Here is a 19,860-nt window from a genome sequence, read left to right as displayed (position 1 = left end):
AGACCAATGAAATATTTTGCCAACTGACAGCATTTAGTTGAATCTGTCACAAGCAGTGAATAACCAGGGACGTGCACAGAAATTTTAGAGGCCGTCACAAATAAGTTTTACGCCCTCCCCCTCTCTATATGGTTTACCCCTACGTCCCTACATATATTTCACCCCTCATTAAAAAAATATATGACCTCCTTCAGGCTCTGAACCGGGATAACAGGTGTCCCTTCTACTCCCCCCCCCCCCCCGTGCATGCCCCTTCTCATGCATCAACACCCCAAAGTGTCCAAAGAATGGCCCACACATTTATAGCAGGGCCAGAGCGGCTTTGTGCAGGCCCCTTCAATTTTTGTTAACAGACATACAAGTTTTTAACTCTTTTTTTTTGTCCGGGCCCTTTTTCAGGCCGCGTCCAACCCCAATTTATCTGGCCCACTCCCATTTCCTCAATATGGAAGCCATTGCTCCCAGAGATCTAAAAACTAGAGAGAAAGTTGGTAAGAGAGGAAAGCATTCGCACGTGTGAACTTCGGCTATTTATATTGGTCTCTGTTTAGGATGACGGGAAAAAAAACCTGTTTCCAAACGCTTCTTTCACATATAGCGCAGACGAATTACATGTGTTTTTATTATTATTATTATGACACTTTAAAAAATTTTAGGTGTGAATTTAAATGTATTAAGTTCAATAAAAAACTGCTTGAAGTGGCCCACTCGGAGGTTAGCCCAGTCGGGGATCCCCGACTAGCCGACCTGGCCAGTCCGTCCCTGCCCACATGATTTTTAACTAGTTTCTAAATTTGGATCCAGTTGGACTTATGACTCACATTTGGCACTGATGTTCGCAAGCATAAAAAATTTTAATACATCTCGTGGGCCTCCCTCAAATGCATTTCTGCAGATTTACTGATCAAATCCGCAATCCTTTCAAACAAGAAGGAATCAAGTTTTAAGAATGCATACTTAAGCAAATGTATAGTTTGTAGAAATGATAAAATATCCTTGTTTTCACATCATATTGAAGTGGATGAAAGCAAAGACGTTGAGCAGGCAATTAACTGTCATAGTTCAAAGCTTCAAATTTTAAGATTGGTGGAAGAAATTCTATTACAAGCAATAGAAGTATTTTTTGATGGGTTACCTTTTGCCTTGCATACCCTACTATAATCCAATTTCTATATAATTTGTCAATAATCCAGTGCCACGACCTTAGAACAGGAATTAGTAACTAAAGATGGAGCAAGTTCAATGATTGGCTTAGAAAAAGCTGAGGCAAAGGTCCCAAGTAACGTGGTTGGACTACGATGAATGAGCAACATGTTTGTGCAAAATTAACAGGGCTCAGAGTAGACTTTTCTAAAATTTTAGGGGAATTTTAGGAACTTTTTGACAAAATTTTAGGGTCATTTTAGGGTCATTTTAAGTAACAATCTCTTTTAAACAAGCAGCCTGACCATAGTTTATTAAATAACAACCAAACTTAAACAAATGATATCTCATAGCATGCATAAATTACTTCAATTACTTCCGTAACAAAAAAGCAAAATAATTTTTTAACCAATTTACATCACATATTAAGGTAAACTATTTTTAAACTAAATCAATGATATTAAGTATAACTACATTTTAATGCAACAAATTTTCTACATACCTTCTTAAAACTAGTGTTTAACTCGAATATGATTCTATAGTAAATTTTAAAGAAAAAGCCACAAAAAAAACTTTTACATTTTATAATGGTGAATTAAAAATTTTTATTTGCATCTCATCAAAAAAAAAAAAAAAAAAAAACATAATCTGCTATGAAAAAAACAGATCTGACCACACATTTAATTCATCCAATAATGTTTTTGAAAGCAATTTTGGGGTTACATTACACTGATTAAAACTTCTATTTTATCTTTAGTCTTTTTTCAAAATTTGTTCTTGTCAGTTTTTGTCAGTTTCAAAGATAGATAACACTGATTCTAATTTTTGTAACTGACTAGTGCCTTCAAGAATTAGGTTCTGAGCAACTGTCATTTGTACAATATTTTGAGTTACTGTAGCATTCTTCAGTCTCTCTGTTCCCTCTTTTATCAGGCCTAAAGCTAATTCTTTATTCTCCTTCAACTCATTGATCTTTTTGTTATTTTCACTCATCTGTAAATCAAGATAATTTTTCCTCTTTTTAGTTTCTTCTTTTTCAAGTTTTTCCTTTGTCATTTGTTCCTTTTCTTTTTTAAGCTTCTCCTCTTCTTCTTTCAATCTGTTAATATACTCCTGGTATGATTTATGCAAATCTTTCACTACTTTTAGTAATGTTAAAGTGATAGGTACATTCAGTACCCCTCCGCCTCCATAACTTCGAATAGTATTTTTCACTTATCTGAGTGATACAATAGTATGTTCACTGTGATTCACATTTATCATAGCTTTATTGAATGAAACACCCCTCTCAGGGTCCCCATTCCCATGTGGCAAAATTATAACAGTTTTGATTACTTCAGTTTTTTCTTATTTTAGCCGATTGCCAGTATCTTTCAGAAGAAATAATTGTCTCCAATATCCATCTACTCGTGTTACTTCAGATAGATTTTCACGAGCAGTAACATCAAATATGAAAAGTTTCCTCTCTTCTCGAACATTATCAATGAAATCATTCGAAAAGTTTAAATAACGAGCAATTCGTGTAATTGTATGAACACTGTTGGAGCAATCATAAGACTTCCCAAGGTGAAACAGTTCTAAGTCCTTGAAAAACTGATCATCAAAAGGCAAATTTGATCTTAAATAAACTTACCAGCAAACGCACTTTTGACCTGATGGGCATGAATTTTTCGTGTTCCACTTAGTATTTGTTTTCTTTCCAAATTCTTGGACTCAAGTATCTATGTCCACCGTGGACGTGACGTTGCTTCTTATTAAGATCTTTTCATCATTTTCTACAATAATATTGTGAAACTTAGCAGATAGATATTCGCTTTTTATTTTCATGGAGAACGAGAGTGAATCCATATCGGCCATCTCAGAACAACATGGCGCGCATTTCAGCGGCGGCAGCGCGAAAGGCATTTGATTGACAGACGATTCGACTAATGAAGAGCGCGTGTTATTCACATGTCCAAACTCTAGTACCGTATGCTTAAATGCTTCCCGGCAGCAACGAGCGATGCGTCTCCCATGGCCAGCAGACATGTTCCGTGCGCAGGAAAGCTCTCTAATCACGGAACGGCGAAAAACAAGTTACCTTCCGGAAGCGGGTTTGGAATCATGCGTCAGAAGAAGTGCGGAAGACTTATTTCGGTCAGCAAATGGCAGTTTTTATGTTTTTTTAGGAACACCAACAAAATTTTAGTATAATTTTAGGAATTTTAGGAGTTGTGAAAATATTTAGGAATTTCAGGAATTTTAGGGGGAATGCGAGCCCTGAATTAATGAAAGAGACCTGATTTCATCCAATACTTTACTTCAAATGCTTCATGTGAATTGGGATATTTGCTTCAAGAACAAAAGGCTTCACTCTCTCCACCTTTCATTTCGTCTCAATGGTCAGGATAAAGAACAAGTTCTTAAAAAAGGCAAAGTAAGCATTTGTTTGGATCAATGTTTAGAAGAAGAAAAAAAACCCTCAACAAATGGCAGGGGTGCTCACCTCAACCCCCTCCAAGGTCAAGGGCGCAAACCCCTTAATATCGCGAAGATTCCTCTCCAAAAGCAAGAGTACCCCCCCCCCCCCCCCCCAATGAGAAAAATACCCCTCAAAACAACCCTCCTAAAAATTTCAATGGTACAGTCTGCGCCATGACCCCCCCCCCCCCCCCCCCCCTTAGGTGGCCACGCCTGCCAATGGAGAAAAAGAGGGAAGGGGGGGGGGGCTCAACAAATTTTTGAAACTTGCAGCTTTAAAAATGCTATTTTAGACGATTTCTGGTGAAATTAGAGTAAAGAAAGGAACATAGGCTCAGCAGAAATTTGTAGAAATTGAAACTTTAATACTGGTCAGAAAGTACATAAATAATTAACTAATGCTTAAACTCCGCTTACCATCTGGAGACAACATGAGGACTGAGATCGCCAGAAGATGCCTTACAAGAGCATCCAAAATCAGCTGAAAAAGTTAAACAATATAACTACTATTTATAAATTCGAAAGATCACAAGACTTAGAAAATACATTTAGCAGCTGAAAATAAAGAAATTAAACTCCCAAAATTAAACAATGTCTTGTTTATTTTGAAAAGCACAATGTCTTACTTATTAATAAGACAGTTACCAACTCTAAAAAATGTTTTTTTTAAATCAAATAGTACAGTTTAAAGAATTTTCCTTAACGGACAACTTGAAAAAAATCCATGATTTTTTTCCCCTGAAGATACCTGAAAACAGAGATGGCAAACCAATGATCTGCAAGTCATATAGTGAAACACAAAGCTATTTCAGACAACATGTGAGCCATTCCTTGTTTTAATGTTTAATTCAACTTTTGAATAGTAAACTTAGAAAGAAATTTGCAAGATCTAGATAAGTGTGATGAATATATATCAACAAAAGCTGAAAATATTTAAACAGAATGCAACTTTTTGCCTAACTTCCTAAGATCAATGAAAAAGTTAGCAAGAGATCCTTTAACAATGTTTGAATCAACTTACAATTAATTACAAACAGTTGCTTATAACAATAAATTTTATTAAAAATAAGAATAGAAATTGCCTGGGACTTGACTTGTCTGCTGCATACATACAATTTGAAGTTTCAAATACCAATATGTAAAGCTAAATTATCGTTGAAAGACGACGACAGATGTTGCATTCAAATCAATAATTCTGTTTAACCTTTTTCCTGATATTGGTAACATTAGCTATTATAAAAAGTTAAATGTGCTTTTGTTTTAAATATGTATCATACATTTTTTTAAGCATCCAAAAGTTTTCAGATACCTAAAAAAATTAAGCGAAAGACATTGTTAACAAGAGATTTTTTTACTTGTGTTAGAAAAAGATTTGCCTGACAGGACATCAAATAAATAAGAGCAAAATTCTAAAACAAAATCTAATTTACTCTCTGAGTTATTGGTATCTAAAGTATGAGTATGCATCAAATTGCAGAGCACTACATAAAAAATTGAGCTTAGTTCATCAAACAAGCAGACCACAAATCAGAATGAAATTAACATCTGACAACTTTTTTTGCTCTTTAAAAAAGCTGAAATCTTAAATTTTAGCCTGGTTTCCTTTAAAAATTTATTGTATTGTAATGCAAAAAAGAAGAAATTTATTAATACTACACAAATATTTTTACCACATGATTGTTAATTGTAACACAAACAAACATACTGCTTGATTTTAGACATATAAGTACTTAACTTCATTAATAATAATAAAAAAAATACTTACAGATTTTTAGAATACCACCTTGTGTGAACAATATATTTGTTGGGTTCAAGTCCCTAGAGAACACAATTTTATTAAAAGAAGTTAGCATTAAATTGGCCTTTCCACAAAAAAAAGTGACATTATTACTGTCCATAAGTTATTCATATAAAATAATATAATATAATATAAATATATACATATATATATAAACATCAGGGTGAATTCGTAATTTTCCAGTACTAGATAATTTATGAATACCAATGACATATAGTCCACTCCTGACAGAAATGCAACAAGAGGGCTGTCAATTTTTAGCAACCAAGCCCACAAGAACCCCTTGCTTTTTAGCCATATTGCCAATCTTAATAGTAGTATGTTTAATATTTTTTTTTTAAAAAAAAGTTGTAGTAAAAATGAAAATCAATACAAAATTAAATGAAACATTTTATATGGAAGGAAGATATTTTCCCAGAAAAACTACTAGAACAGAGTTACGTTGCGTTCTGGCACCAATTCACCTCTGAGTGATACATTAATTTTTAAAAATATAAAGCAACATTTCTCTGAACATTTTTAAATATTAAATTCCAAGTTATTCAAAGGTGTAAAAGAATTTGTTTTTTTAAAAATAAAACAAAAGAATAGACTGGTAAACAAAATTATAGGCTCAAACCTTTTTTAAAGCTTTTTTTACTCATAACTCTTTGCTAAACTGAATTTAGTTCTACTTCATTCATACAAAAATGAGTAATTGAAAAAATAGTCCTAAATTTAGGATAGCTCATATACTAAATTAAACAATTAATTTTAAAAATGAAAAACTTAAATATTTTAACCTGTACAAAATTATCAACTGAAAGATAAAAAATCCTCTTCACAGAGAGTATTTTGCTTGAATAAGTCCATTCAAAGCCACAACATGAATCAATTTTGCCATTAGTGATCAATGGTCGCTTTATTTTTCAAAATAAATGACAAACGATAACAATATGAATCAAATGTAAAAATTCTAGCATGCACATAAAATTCTAAATTTCGAGTTTTTTCAAAGTGTTTCATAGTTAAAGAGAAAATAAATTGGCAAAATGCAACTTAAAATAAATAAAATAACAAACTGCTAGTTTCTATACATATCAAAATCAGTCTAACCAAGCTCTCATGAGAATGAACTGAACTGAAATAAACTAAACAAATTATCTTATTTAACTTTACGTGCACTTCGTTTCTTGCGTTTCCTTTCTTTCTCATTCTGCTAGCTGAGAAATCGAGTCAGACATCAACATTATTAATATCGCTACTGAATTGTAATCAAATGGTTTTGTAAAAAAAGTTTCAAAATGGCAGAAATTGATCAACTTTCTTCTTACTGCAATCTACGAGAACCTCGATTTGACGAGGAAATCAGAAACACTTGATTGGTAAAATGTTAAGTCTACAGGAGTATAACTCACTTTTAACACCCGCTTAAGGCGAGCAATGCTTTACGTTTTATAAAATTTCTCTTGACTTTCAGCTTAGCTCAACCTTTCAAGGAAAAATTCCTTTAAGATTACAAAATCAACAGAAAGTTAGTGATGATTCATACATCTTCAGAGTAAATGATGATCACCTATTTTTTTAAAACTTGTAGAGAATAGGAACATTTGAAAATAATATATATTGTGGCGCAAATGTTATCACTTCCGAGATATATTTCCGAGGATAGTATAGCTTAAACCAGGGCCGTATCCAGAGGGGGGGCTGACAAGCCTCTCCTTCCGAATTCAATTCAGGGCAGTCCAGGGTTAAGGCAGGCCCTTTGTCAGTTCTGTAGATTTTTCAAGTCTACCAAACTGACTTCTGTGCACTTCCTCCTCCAGGGGTGTGCACAGAAATTTTTTGACTGTCACAAATGCTTTTTTTGGGCCCTCTCCATATTGTTTACCCATATTTTCAACCTTAGGTTTTAAAATATTGGGCCCCATTTAAGCTCGGGCCCGGGCCAACAGGTGTCCCTTCTCCCCTCTGTGCACGACCCTGCCCTCCTCCCCCTAAAACTGTTATAAAACTTGCACTGTACTGATTCGAGTCGGGGACTCCCCAAAGGCTGGGCCCCTAGTTTCCGATTAGGCGAGTATTTTGTTACCAAGATGTGCCAAATTCAGCTCCTCGATACATCCTGAGTAAAAAATGCAAAAATCACGATTCTCGCGTTTTTGTAGCATAATTTTCAAGATCATTTTTGTGACTGATATGTTTCTTGTCTTGCATTTATTTAATGCCAAATTCAGTATCATGGAAATTCTTTTGTTATTGCTTGTTTTTTTTTCTTACTTCTACTGCATACTGTTAATACCTTTAGTATGAGAAAAAAAAATAACACTTACTCTACTCTCTTTCATTTTCTGCACTACTTGTGATTGAAAAAAAAAAGTTTGTTTCGAGAAATATTTCGTTGCATTTATTTTTAACTTAAAACGGGTGTGTCTTACAAAGTTATAATCATTTTGTAAGATTGTGCAATCAACTTCTGAAAAGTGTAAATAAAGAGCTTCAAATAATTTCAACTGTTCGAGAGTCTTTGAAAATTATTTAAGTTTTTGAAATTCCTTGAAAAGTGCTTCAATTTTGTATCTTATCAAGAAAATAAAGTAGGAATTGTCCAAATGGCCAGAATATTACTCTTCCGTTCTTATTTTCTAAATATCTACACCATTTCTTTTAAACTATTTTGTACAATTTTCATACTGTAGGGCATTTAATGAAAAAAAAAATGGGGGTAGGGGGAGTGATCAAAAACAAACTTCACTAAAAGCCGATATGAGCAGATGATGAAGTGCTTCTCTTTTCTCCTCTCTCGTTTTTCCTCTCTGTCCATGAAGTTCCATGATTTGTCGAGCAAGCAGTTTTTATTTTGTTTGATCTTGATTTGTAAAAGAATGTATAACTTTTAAAAGACTTTGTTTGCCTTTTTTTTTCTTAATATTTTTGTAGTCTCAATTACCTAATATAAGGCTGCAAAATACAGATTTTTTTTCGGAAACTTCTCGGGGGAAACCCCCCCCCCCCGACCCCCTGAAATTATGGATGTTCTACATCCGATTTAAAGGGACACTCTCTTGTTATACTTACCACTACAAGGTGAATAAGAAAAATAATAAGAATTAAAATAACAACAGTCCAAGCAGTGAAATTATTAAAAATAGAGACAAAAAGGCTTCTATGTTAACATTTTTATGCGTTTGGTGTGTCTATATATACTATATGTGTGTGTGTGTGTTAGGGCAATGTGCTAATCCGGGCCCCTCCCGAAAAAATTTCTGGATACGGCCTTGGCTTAAACTTAAGCTTAAGCAGATAAAAAAAAAGATGATAAAAGCAAGAAGGATAACAATACAATGAAGAATTTTTGCCAGAATTACCTTCAACATAGTTAATGGCTTTGAATGAGTAGACAAGCTCTAAACTTTTCAAAGCCATTGGTGCAAATGAGTTTTCGGACTATGAGTATTTTTTGAAAAACAATCACATATGAAAGAGACAAAAAGACTGTTGAAAGCAAATCAACCAACTTCTTTGGTACTATATTGAAAGAGGGTCTCTGAACTGCTAATGCTAATGCTACTGTTTTGAAATTAAAAAAAAAAATGTTACAAAGTATTCATGCATGAATTTTTACAATTTTTTTACATACTCATCGTTTTATACGTTCACTCGGTTATAACAAGCAAATATCGTCACCTTTAGCTCTCATGTTAAGTAGATTTGACTGTATCGACTTTAGTGAATAAAATGTAGTTACCTGTGTATGACAAAATGTTTATGAATGTAGTCTAAGCCCTTGAATAATTGAGACATGATGCATTTTATCTAGAAATATGAAAATTAAAACCACTTGTTATCATTGAATTTTAATGGGTTTAGTAAATCAATCCAGTACTTAAAAATAAAACAGAAAAAGATAGCATAGCAAGATTACAAAATTCAGTACAGCATATTTTAAAATTTTGTCCTTGTATTTATGCATTATAAATTTAAAACGCATTCATGATTGCTAAGTTTTTAATGCATGACAGTTTCAAAAGTTTGAACCATAATTTAAAATGTGATGTCATAAATATCATGCAAAACTGTTAAAAATCTTTAATTAAATATATATATATATTTTTTTTTGTAACAGCATAACCAGTATTATTGAGCTTTTCAAATCTTCTTATGTGTAATAGCCGATGATAGAGTAACCTGTGTGTTTCAACAATAAAACTCGCGTCACGGCATGATAATGTGATAATATGTTTTGGTAATGTTTAACATACAGGGAAATGCTTTGTTTTGACAAGGCTGAACTCGATCCTGTAACTTAATTTTTTTACTGATAAGAGTGTCATTTCAGGGGAATGAAGAAAGGAAAAAATGGTCATTAACAACAGCTACCTACTGGAGTTTAGGGTTAATCCACTGGAATGAGTGTTACAATTTCAACTATCAAAATATCGCCAAACAGCAATGGCTTCGTTCAAATGTAGAAGCAATTTTCACCCGTCATACCTTGACCGGCGACTTTCTAGTCATATAATATTTTGCAGCAACCAAAGAGTAAGTTCTACATACAGTAAACCCTCATTAATATAGATCCAGTTAACTGGACCTAGCTTAGTCAGGAAAGTCATTTAAATGTACATAATGTGTAAATAAAAGATAAGTTACGGCAGTAGATATATTTTGGTCAGTTGTATTTTGTATTTTTGTAATTTTTATTTTTTCCCTAGCAGTTTTATATTTCATTATCTTGAATTCAAAATACAGTTTTTTTTTTTTTTAATATGAATTTTGGCTCAATTTAGAGGTTATTTTGTTTAATCTGTACATTCATTAATTCAGACGACCTGGACCCTATTAGTCTGGAATAACAAGATTCTATTGTACATTCCCATCTTCTAAATTTTATATAGATATACACTAATATCGAAAGTATATACAGTGAAACCTCCGAATAGCGGACAGTCAAGGGACTAGAAGTTTTGTCCGTTATTGGGAGGTGTCCGCTATTAGGAGGAACTACTTAATTTACCATTTTCAAAATGGGCTGTTGTTCCCTTTGTAGAACACAATCGAAACAATTGCGAAAGGTTTACTACATTTTACGTCAAGCGTAATTAATCTGTTTTTTCCTTATAAAGGCATACTGACACCCCACACTTGTCTTAAAAAGCATTTAATCAATTAAAGTAATCAATTAAAACAGTTTGACATCTCTTTTTTGCATTACCAACGGCGGCGATTCGGTGAAGCAACCCCCCCCCCCCCCCGCTTTTTATGGTTAATTTATTAATTTTATCTCGAGTATCACTATTGCATGATTGACAGTTGGCAATATGACTTTGAATATGGGCAAATCTTTTTCATGTCTAAAAATTAAACAACCCAACGAAACCACGGCGCCATAAAGCCGACTACTACCGGCGCCGGTCTGCTCAATTGCATCTCCCGAGAGCCCCAGTTAGAAAAAGCACCCAGTTTCTTCTTTTTTTTATCTTAACTTTTGAATAGTTATTGTGTACAAAATTAATTAATATCTTAAGAAAAACGTACGTTAATTGTTAGACTGACATCAGTTTTTACTTATCTGCTTCAATACTCTCAAAACTAGCCGTAATAAAATTATGACTTTTTTTTTCTTTTTCATTTTTTGCTGCCCGCAAAACGTAGCATGCCTTTTAGTTCTTTTTTTCTGCCCCCAACTTTTAAGCCCCAATCGCTGTCTCTGCCCATTACCACCCTTTTAATTCCAAGAAACAGTGATCAGGAAATGACGGGGGGGGGGGGGGGGTGGAATATCAGTTGTGGAGGATGAAAAGCTTTGTAAGGCAAGCAGTTACTAAGATATTTTGTGAAAAGAAAAAAAAAAACGGAAGTGCTAAGACCGCAAGGGAAATTTTTTGTGAAATAACTGTCCGTTATTCGGAGTGTCCGTTATTCAGAGTGAATTACATGGAATGGCCTATATTGAGGGACTGGGACTTGCAAAAATGTCCGTTAATCAGAGGTGTCCGTTATTCGGGGGTGTCCGTTAAGGGAGGTTTCACTGTATATGATATGAGTGTTGAAAAAACTGTGGACAGATAATTTGAATTTGCAAATGGAACGATTATTTTCAAAATAAACATGCAAGTGTACATACATTACCTGAGGTTCAAGAAGAGATGCGGTATCAACCTCATCAATTACATTTGATAAAACAAAGGAACAGTACTCTAAAATCAGGTATGTGCTGTAATTAAATTAAAAAAAACACTAACTTTAGTAACTTATTATTTAGTTTAATTAAAGTCACAGATTATGACATTTTTTTTCCCTTCTGAAATGCAGCATTTATTACTGCAAATTTACTTTTTATCTAATTAAAAAAAAAAAAACCTTTCCAAGTAAATTTTAGAACTTTTAATGGAATAAAATTTGATACCTTTCAATACTTTTTCCAACAGCAACACCATGTAAATTCACTATATTCTTATGCTTCAGTTCTTTTAAAATAATAATTTCTCTTGTAAAATTTAAAGGCATGCCTGAAAGGGTAATAATGTGGAGAAAATTTGTTTTAACAAATCATTCTAATACAAAGCTTCACTGCTCACATATTATACTATGTATTTAATCCAGACACAAGTATACATTTGAATCCAATGAAAACATTTTAATAACTTAATGCTTATTTCCTTTTGACTGAATACCTTTAAATGTAACTGTTTAAAAAAATAATGATTTTTAAATGATACAGGGTGAAACAAGACAGCTATTGACTTTTAAGGTGCAAATTCAGTTATTGATAGCCAATGGATAAGAAATTAACACCATAGATACAGATTGAAAACTATTTAAGAAGTAACCTAACTTCTATGATTCTAAAAAACATGGATTATTTTTCACATTTATTTGAAACTAAAGATTGACATAAAGAGTAAGTCTAAGAATAGATTAGGCTATTGTTAACTTTTTAATTCACTCAAAATATATGTAACTTTCAAAACAAGGGATTTGTTGTTCATGAATGAGCGGACGTAAAAGACCAACTCCTTAAAATAAACAACTCAGTATGATTCACAAAAAAGTACACGATCGTTCTTTTGAATGACAATATTTATTTTATGTAGCTCTCTCTCTCTGCCTAATTCAATTTCTTAATTTATTTTTTAAAAATATATTTCGCGATTATTTTCATTTTACATATATACAAAATTATTTTTTGCCTTATTTTTCACTTTGAAATATTTTGTATAACAGGATTCAGGGATTTTTTTATGCAATAATTTTTTTAAGATTAATTTTGTACATTTTTTGACGACATATCAATTTTATCGATATTTTATTATACAATTCAACTAACAAATTTTGTACCATGCAGGAATAGAACCTGCAACTTTTGAAATAACATGTCTTACCACTCGGATACTGAGAAATAGCTTACAAAATGAACTATTATTGCTTTATACATCTAAACCTAAATAAAATGCCACTTAATTAAGTTTCTATTGTTATACTTTCTAAGTATTATGCAGTTTTGTCCACTTTTCCTTAACAGAATATAACAGAACCAATAAAAACATTTTCAACATGCATGAGTACATCTCGCAGAGAGATCACTTGCAACTTTAAATTCTAATTGAGAAATTTCTATTGCTTTCAAATACAGTGAAACCTGTGTTTACACAGGTACTAGTGGTCAACTCAAGCAGGTGCTCAACTTACAGAGGTTGATTTATATGATAAAGGCTAATTCCGTGCCTGAAAAAAGCAGTCAACTTAGACAGGTGGTCAACTTCACAGGTTTTACTGTACTGCTGACCACCATTTTGATTCATTTTTTTTTTTTCAGTCTATGCAAAATAAATATTTCTTTTAAAAGGTTTTTTGTACTTTTAATTGCTAGAGCATCAATTATCTGAACTTGATAAGATTGAGCCCAGTTTGGAATAGCACAAGTCTTTTAATTGAACAAGCAACATAAGAGATACTCCCTAGTGCACCAAATCGCTAAAATATTCTTTTACAGAGGAACTTACTTGAAAACATAAAGAATTTTTACTTCAATGTCAAAAATCAACTTCAAAAGAACACTAATTTCAAATAAGATGATAAACTTATACTGAGGAATAGAAGTTTGAAAACTAACATTCACTTTCTTTATGAATCTTGAGTTTTTTCAGAGCGACTACTTCATCAGTTCGTTTATCTTTTACTTTATCTAAAAAAAAAAAAAAAAGATCAATCACTAATAATGTCTTTTCACAACAACACAAAACAATATTAAGTATACATACAAACTACAAAATTGATGCTGAATATGAGAACTTTGAGGAAGAGAGCAAGTACTTGACAAATGAAAAGAAAAATGGCAGCATTTGAATGATTTTCAAAACTGTTCAAGCAAGTGTAGAACTCTCTCATTTTCTCCAAGTTAATGAAAACTGTTCAATTACACACAAAAAAATGACATCTTAGAAAATGTTAGGAAAAGTATAGACACTTCATTGAGTAATGAAGACGTTAAGGAAAAGGTAGTGAAAAAAACTTTACGAGAAAATATGTTGGCAGAGTTTGAAACAATACTAAGGGGGTAATACAGTTTCAAGATAATATCAAAGACGAAACATTTGAATTCTTGCAAAAAATGTATATATTTATCACACTATACACTTTTTCTTAGGATTCAAACATATCCTATGAAATGTTATGAAAAATGCCTTTTTTCACAACAAACTCATATAAAGTAAGATTATAGATTTTTTAAATAGTTTAGAATAAATAGTTCAATCAAGAGGACAGATAAGTTTCTATATTTTTCTTTTGCTCTCGTTTATACAAAGGAACAATTTTATAGTAAGATCTGTTTTGAAATAAAAAAAGAACGAGTACAGATAGAACAAAGAAATTTATTGCACAAAAATCTACCACCCCTACACTATATTTCGACATTGTTTCTGTGATTTTCCAAGAATTTGTCATAGCGTGGTACAGGTTTTGTATACCTATTTGTAGAAAATTTCCACCTGTGTAGTCAACTATGGGGTACCATGTTTTTTGAGCTCATTATTGCTGTTGTGCCACAGACCACCAAGGAAAGACTTTAGATGTCGAAACAAATGAAAGTTGTTGCAAGGCCTTACGGACCTTAAAACAGACCTTACTTTAAAAACACACCTTGTATCACTTAATTTGTAAATTCCTATTGAACAACTTTCCTAGCAAAGTTTTCATGTTGAATGATGAGATTTTACTATAAACAGATTTGAGTGTATAAACATACATCATACCAAAGAGAGAATTTTTTTTGTTTTCAAACTAATTTATATTTTAATTGGAACATCAAAACATTACATTGAGTAGAAGATTACTTTTTGATATATATACGTACACACAGTGCCAAACGTTCCTTCGCCAAATTTACAGATCTTGTGAAAATCTGTGACAGGACGACATTTTCCATACTGTAAAAAGAAATTCAAATAAAATCTTTTTGTGAAAAGCACTTCAAAGCATGGTAAGGTTTAATGAATCATATTTTTTTTTTTTTACTAAAATTAGCACTAAAACTTTTCAAAAAAGACTGGCTTATTTTAATCTTAATTAATATTGATGTGCAATCTCATTTACCCCAGTATTGGCTTGCAATTTCATAAATGCTAAAACCATTAAAAAAATCATATTATTCACCATGCACTGAAAGGTAGTAATAACCATTTAGGTCATAAAATATTCTATATACAATAAAACATACATCAAAACAGAATTTTGTGGAGTATAAAACTATTACAGGGATGTGCCAACCAAAACTACCTTTTGGAGCAATCTTGGGAACAGTAAAATGGTGAGTTTGGTGCAGCTTGGAGCAGTAAAACATAGAATTTGTAGCAGCCTGGAGCAATAAAATTGCAAATTTGTAGCAGCCTGGAGCAATAAAATTGAAAATTTGTAGCAGCCTGGAGCAAGAAAATTGCAAATTTGGAGCATCCTGGAGCAGTAAAATTGCAAACTTGGAGCAGCTTCAAGCAGTAAAATTGTGAACTTGGAGCAGGAAAAATTTTAATTTTACAAATACAAATACAAAAGTGATGACCAGCAACAGGCTCTGGGCCCAGCTAGACTGGTCTTAGTCAATTTACAATCCCAGTGAAGATCAATGGCCCTCTTAAAACTATCTACTCCCTTGCTCATTACCACCTCTTCCGGTAAGCTGTTCCAAGGTTCCACTACCCTGCTATAATAATAATTTTTCCTAATATCCATGTTAGCCTGAGATTTAAATAGCTTAAAACGATGATCCCTTGTCCTGTTTCCAGTGCTAAACTTCAGCCCCGTAACATCTTTCATTTTAATAAATTTAAACAACTGAATCATGTCCCCTCGGTCTCTTCTGCATCAATTTGGAGCAATTATGTATATTTCACACACAGAAACGTGTGGTGCTCACTAAGCAACCACCTCAATTAGAAAAGATCCCGCCAAAAAAGATCAATAATTTTAAGGATCTATCCATATTTCTGAGGAGTTGAAGGTGGGAGGAGGTTCTAAGGGAAGTAGGTGTGATGAAAGAGGAGAACAGGGAGGATGATAGTTTGGCAGATACTTGGCAGGCAAACTAGATATCATGACTTTTAAAGGCTGAGGGTTTTTTGGTTTAGGATGAAGGCTTTCTTTTTTGTGAGGATGAGTTAAAGGTTTTCTTGGCGGAGAAATTTTTACAACAGGGTTGTTTTTGCTGAGATATATGTTACAGGCAACATTAAAACCTTTTATTTTTAACTGTTTGATATTTCATCACAAAATTAATAATGAAATTGAAATTGAAAAAAAAAAATTGAGACATGATGTCATAAGAAAAGGAATTTTAAAATGCAAGTGAAAAAAATATGAAAAAAAAATCAAGCCAGTCTAAGAATATGGAAAAAATGCATGAATCTGAGAAACTTGAAAAAATGTCTGCATATCCATTACCAGAGCATTAGAACTCCATGATTCCTGCTATCTTAAGTGTTTCCAACCAAAATTAGAGATCAATTTTTTGTCCTGAAACCCTAAGAAACACAACATTAAGAACTGGTGAAAATTTTAAATTTTTACAGATGGCGTTTGCTTAAATTAATTTGGATGCAACTGGATTGACATTTTCCAGTGGGCGTGGCAAAAAGACGAACTTACAAGTCCTCTTCTTCTGAAAACAAAAGGAAAAAATGGTTGAAAATAACGGTCAATACAAGACTTTATAAGTCAAAGGAATAAAATCACATAATAAATTAAACCAATCGAAATTTTCAAAAGTAGATGCAATTGAATTTTGAAATACGCAAAAAATTGGGACTAAGTCAAAAAAAATCGTAAAAACAAGCTCCAAATGCACAAACTTGATGAAAATCTGTAAAAACTACCAAATGTGTTGAAGGAACTGCAACATTAAGTGCAAAATCACACTTTTGGCGCAAGTTTGTACAATTTTGGCGCAGAAAAGTCCATTTAGGGGTCTTTTGGAGCAGTTTGGCGCAGGATCGACGATTGCCACAGTTTCACTCAATTGGCGCAGAGGGCACATCCCTGCTATTAACCTCTCAAGTTTTATTGAAATATACAAGAAAGATATTTGATTCGTGGTAGAGTGCAACATTGATGCAGTCCATGTTCTTGAAAGATCAATATTTTCGTTAAAACTGATGTTTTTACTGTAAATTTATTAGGGCCAGTGTTTTTCTGATGCTGATGCTTTGCAATTAAAAAAATAATTTTTAAAAATATTAATGATAATGTTTAAGCAAATACAGCTATGATCAAAATTACACATTAAGCAATGACTACGACATCCATTGCAAATTGCAATAAAAAGTGTTTTACTGTCCCCCTCTGAGAAGTTGAGCTACCACTGCAACCCTTTTAATGGCGAGAAAATCCTGCACCACTTGCTACTTCTTTCCTGAAAGCAGGGGTAGAAGTGGTTAACTTGTAACATATAGGACATTTTAAATGAAAAATATAAGAAATGTTTTATGAATAATTTTGTTTGAAAAAGTAAACAATACATAGTTTATATTATCTAGTTATTCTTGCAGTAATTATTATCAATGATTTCAATTAATCATACTGCATACAGTTTAAAAAAAAAAAACTAAAATAAAAATTATAACATACCTAGAATGAAATTCCCGAGTTCTTGAAAGAATAACTTATGAAAAAACTGATTACTTATGTAAAAATATTTTAAAACAAAATTTAAACAATGTGACATCTATTTACATTTATTACAATTATTTACAATTATTAATTATTTATATTTTTGAAAAGCTTTTGTTAAACCTTTTTTTCTCCATTTCATCTTTTGCAAGTTTAATATTTTTATTACCAGCATAAAAAGAATTCGCGAAGCTTCTGTTATATATATATATATATATATATCAAAGCCATTTTTCACCCCTTGACTGCTACATGAATCTTACAGTGCGGAATTTATTTTTTCTCTAAGTTTCACTATTTTTTCTTTTATTGAAGGTACCCCAACTTCTTCTTTTGCCTCTGACCAAGGACGTAGCCAAGGGGTGGGTCCATGGGGTCCGGACCCCCCCCTTCCCGAAAGACCACTGTCTGCTTTTTGTCAGTTGTTGCACCTCATGTCAACAAAAATTTTTCAAAAGAGAAAAATTTTATGAAAACCGGTATTTTTACCTTAAATATTCCCATTAATCGGCAATTTACCCGCATCCGAGTCAATTCAGAACACGAGAACCTCGTGAAACTGCAATTCCTTCTTCCGCCTTTCTGTGTCGCGTACTCCATCCAAAAATGACGAATTTTCGTTTCTGCTTTCAATTCAGCTGGGTTGTGACCTTGAAATTCGGCCCCTTTCCCTTGATTCACCAGATTGCCATCGGCAAAGTAATTGGAGACAAACATTTATTGTCACTTTCGCCGTACCCCCAATCTCCATTGGCCGTGGTTTTCTTTCTTTCTTTCTTTTTTGTTTTGACTCTTTTCCCGTTCGGACTTGATTTCCTAGACACATGCTGCACGAAGGACAGCTAGAGTGGGGTGCATCTGTGGTAAATCAGTAATTGAAATTCCTATTATTTTCTGTTTTAACACACAGCATTTTTCTACTACACACTTATAGGAAACATATCTAGAACAAATTTGTAATCAGAAGAAAATTAAGTTTACACAAACTAGGTAAGTTGTAGTTCCTTTTTAAAGGTTTCTTAGCAACACGAGCAATTTTATGTGCTAATGTGTTTTCCCATTTAATAATTAAGTTCAGACAGAAACGAAAAAGAAATTCTGCACATTTCGTGTGTTTGAGGATGAGAAAAAATGAACATTAATTATTAATTAATTTATTTTTGCTGTTTATATTTTTGGCATGATTCATTTCAGATTCATTTTATATTTTGATTAATAATCTTATTTAAACTTTTAGCTTATTTTTAACCTTTAGCCAACGGCGGTACATATGCTGTACCGACAAAAAGTGCTCTCTTCCTACGGCTGTGGTACAACGTCTGTACCAGTCCTTCCCTTCCCCCTCCAGTTACTCCCCGCAGTTGATAATCCTTTCACACACGCCTACACAGGGAGAAAATGAATGAAACGCACTACACCCCTTTTGGGGGTCTGTCAATCAGAGGCGTTTGGCATAGTTTTGTTCCCAGTGAAGGAATGTGTGGCGAAGTTTCGAAAAAGAGGGGAGAAAGTTAAGCAGAAGTAAAATACTTGAAGGAAAGAAAAATTTTTGATAGCCTTTTTCTGTTTAATAACCCAATAGTAAGGCTTCCTATAATTAATAACAGCATATTTTACTGAGTACAAAACACCTATTTAGTTTAAGCAGTGTAGATATTTAGGGAGCAGAGCGCAAGAAACATCATTCTCCAAAATATTTCTTTTGTTATGGTTTTATAAAAATAATTAAACACTTGAAAAGCATATCTTATTTTGCTAACTTTTCGAAAATGAATATCATGCTGAATAAGAAACAACTTATCAATTTGCGATTTGCCACGTTTCATTTATTTCTTTATTTACATTTTAACTGAAAATTATTTGTAATACCGTTTCAACAAAACATGGAAAACATTCTAAAATCAAAAAATTTGAAAGAGAGGTTCAATTAAGAATCTGTGTCGTGAATCTTTTGGTTTGAAAATAGAAAGTTAGACTAAATGCTCATTTTTTTTTTTTTTTTTTATAAAAAGAGTCACTAGCACAGCCAGAATTATCTTCTGGAGGGGGTTTTCTGTTCAAAACGAGCCTTTTCATATGTAAAAGTTATTGCACTAGGGATGGCAAGAATGTTAAAATCAAGGGCTCTGAGGGGTGTTTTTACCCCCCCCCCCCTTCGCTACGCCTAAAAATCTATCTAATTGATCACTTATTGAGTGAAAAGCATAAAAACTTAATTTTGATATTTTAGAAAATATAAATGTATTTCCTTGATATTTTGTCTATAGCGAATATTATTTCAGTACAAAGTCAAAAGGACTAAGGATATGCTGAATGAA

At 32.7% G+C, this 19,860-nt stretch overlaps 1 protein-coding gene across 2 annotated transcripts in view; it reads right to left on the bottom strand.

Annotated features, from left to right (window-relative positions):
- LOC129224019 (cyclin-dependent kinase 10-like) overlaps window positions 1-19,860 on the bottom strand; it is a 63,143-nt gene that overhangs the window by 25,631 nt on the left and 17,652 nt on the right. For both annotated transcript variants that reach the window (XM_054858415.1, XM_054858414.1), the window contains 7 exons: window positions 14,739-14,811; window positions 13,497-13,568; window positions 11,790-11,892; window positions 11,513-11,597; window positions 9,129-9,196; window positions 5,369-5,421; window positions 4,021-4,084 (listed from right to left, as the gene is read on the bottom strand). In XM_054858415.1, coding sequence (XP_054714390.1) covers window positions 4,021-4,084; window positions 5,369-5,421; window positions 9,129-9,196; window positions 11,513-11,597; window positions 11,790-11,892; window positions 13,497-13,568; window positions 14,739-14,811 — 518 coding nt within the window. The remainder of the gene's footprint in view (window positions 1-4,020; window positions 4,085-5,368; window positions 5,422-9,128; window positions 9,197-11,512; window positions 11,598-11,789; window positions 11,893-13,496; window positions 13,569-14,738; window positions 14,812-19,860) is intronic.

This window comes from Uloborus diversus, chromosome 6 (assembly GCF_026930045.1).
Source record: "Uloborus diversus isolate 005 chromosome 6, Udiv.v.3.1, whole genome shotgun sequence".
Taxonomy (NCBI): Eukaryota; Metazoa; Arthropoda; class Arachnida; order Araneae; family Uloboridae; genus Uloborus; species Uloborus diversus.
Note: the sequence above shows the minus strand (reverse complement) of the source record. Positions and strands in the feature narration are given on the sequence as shown.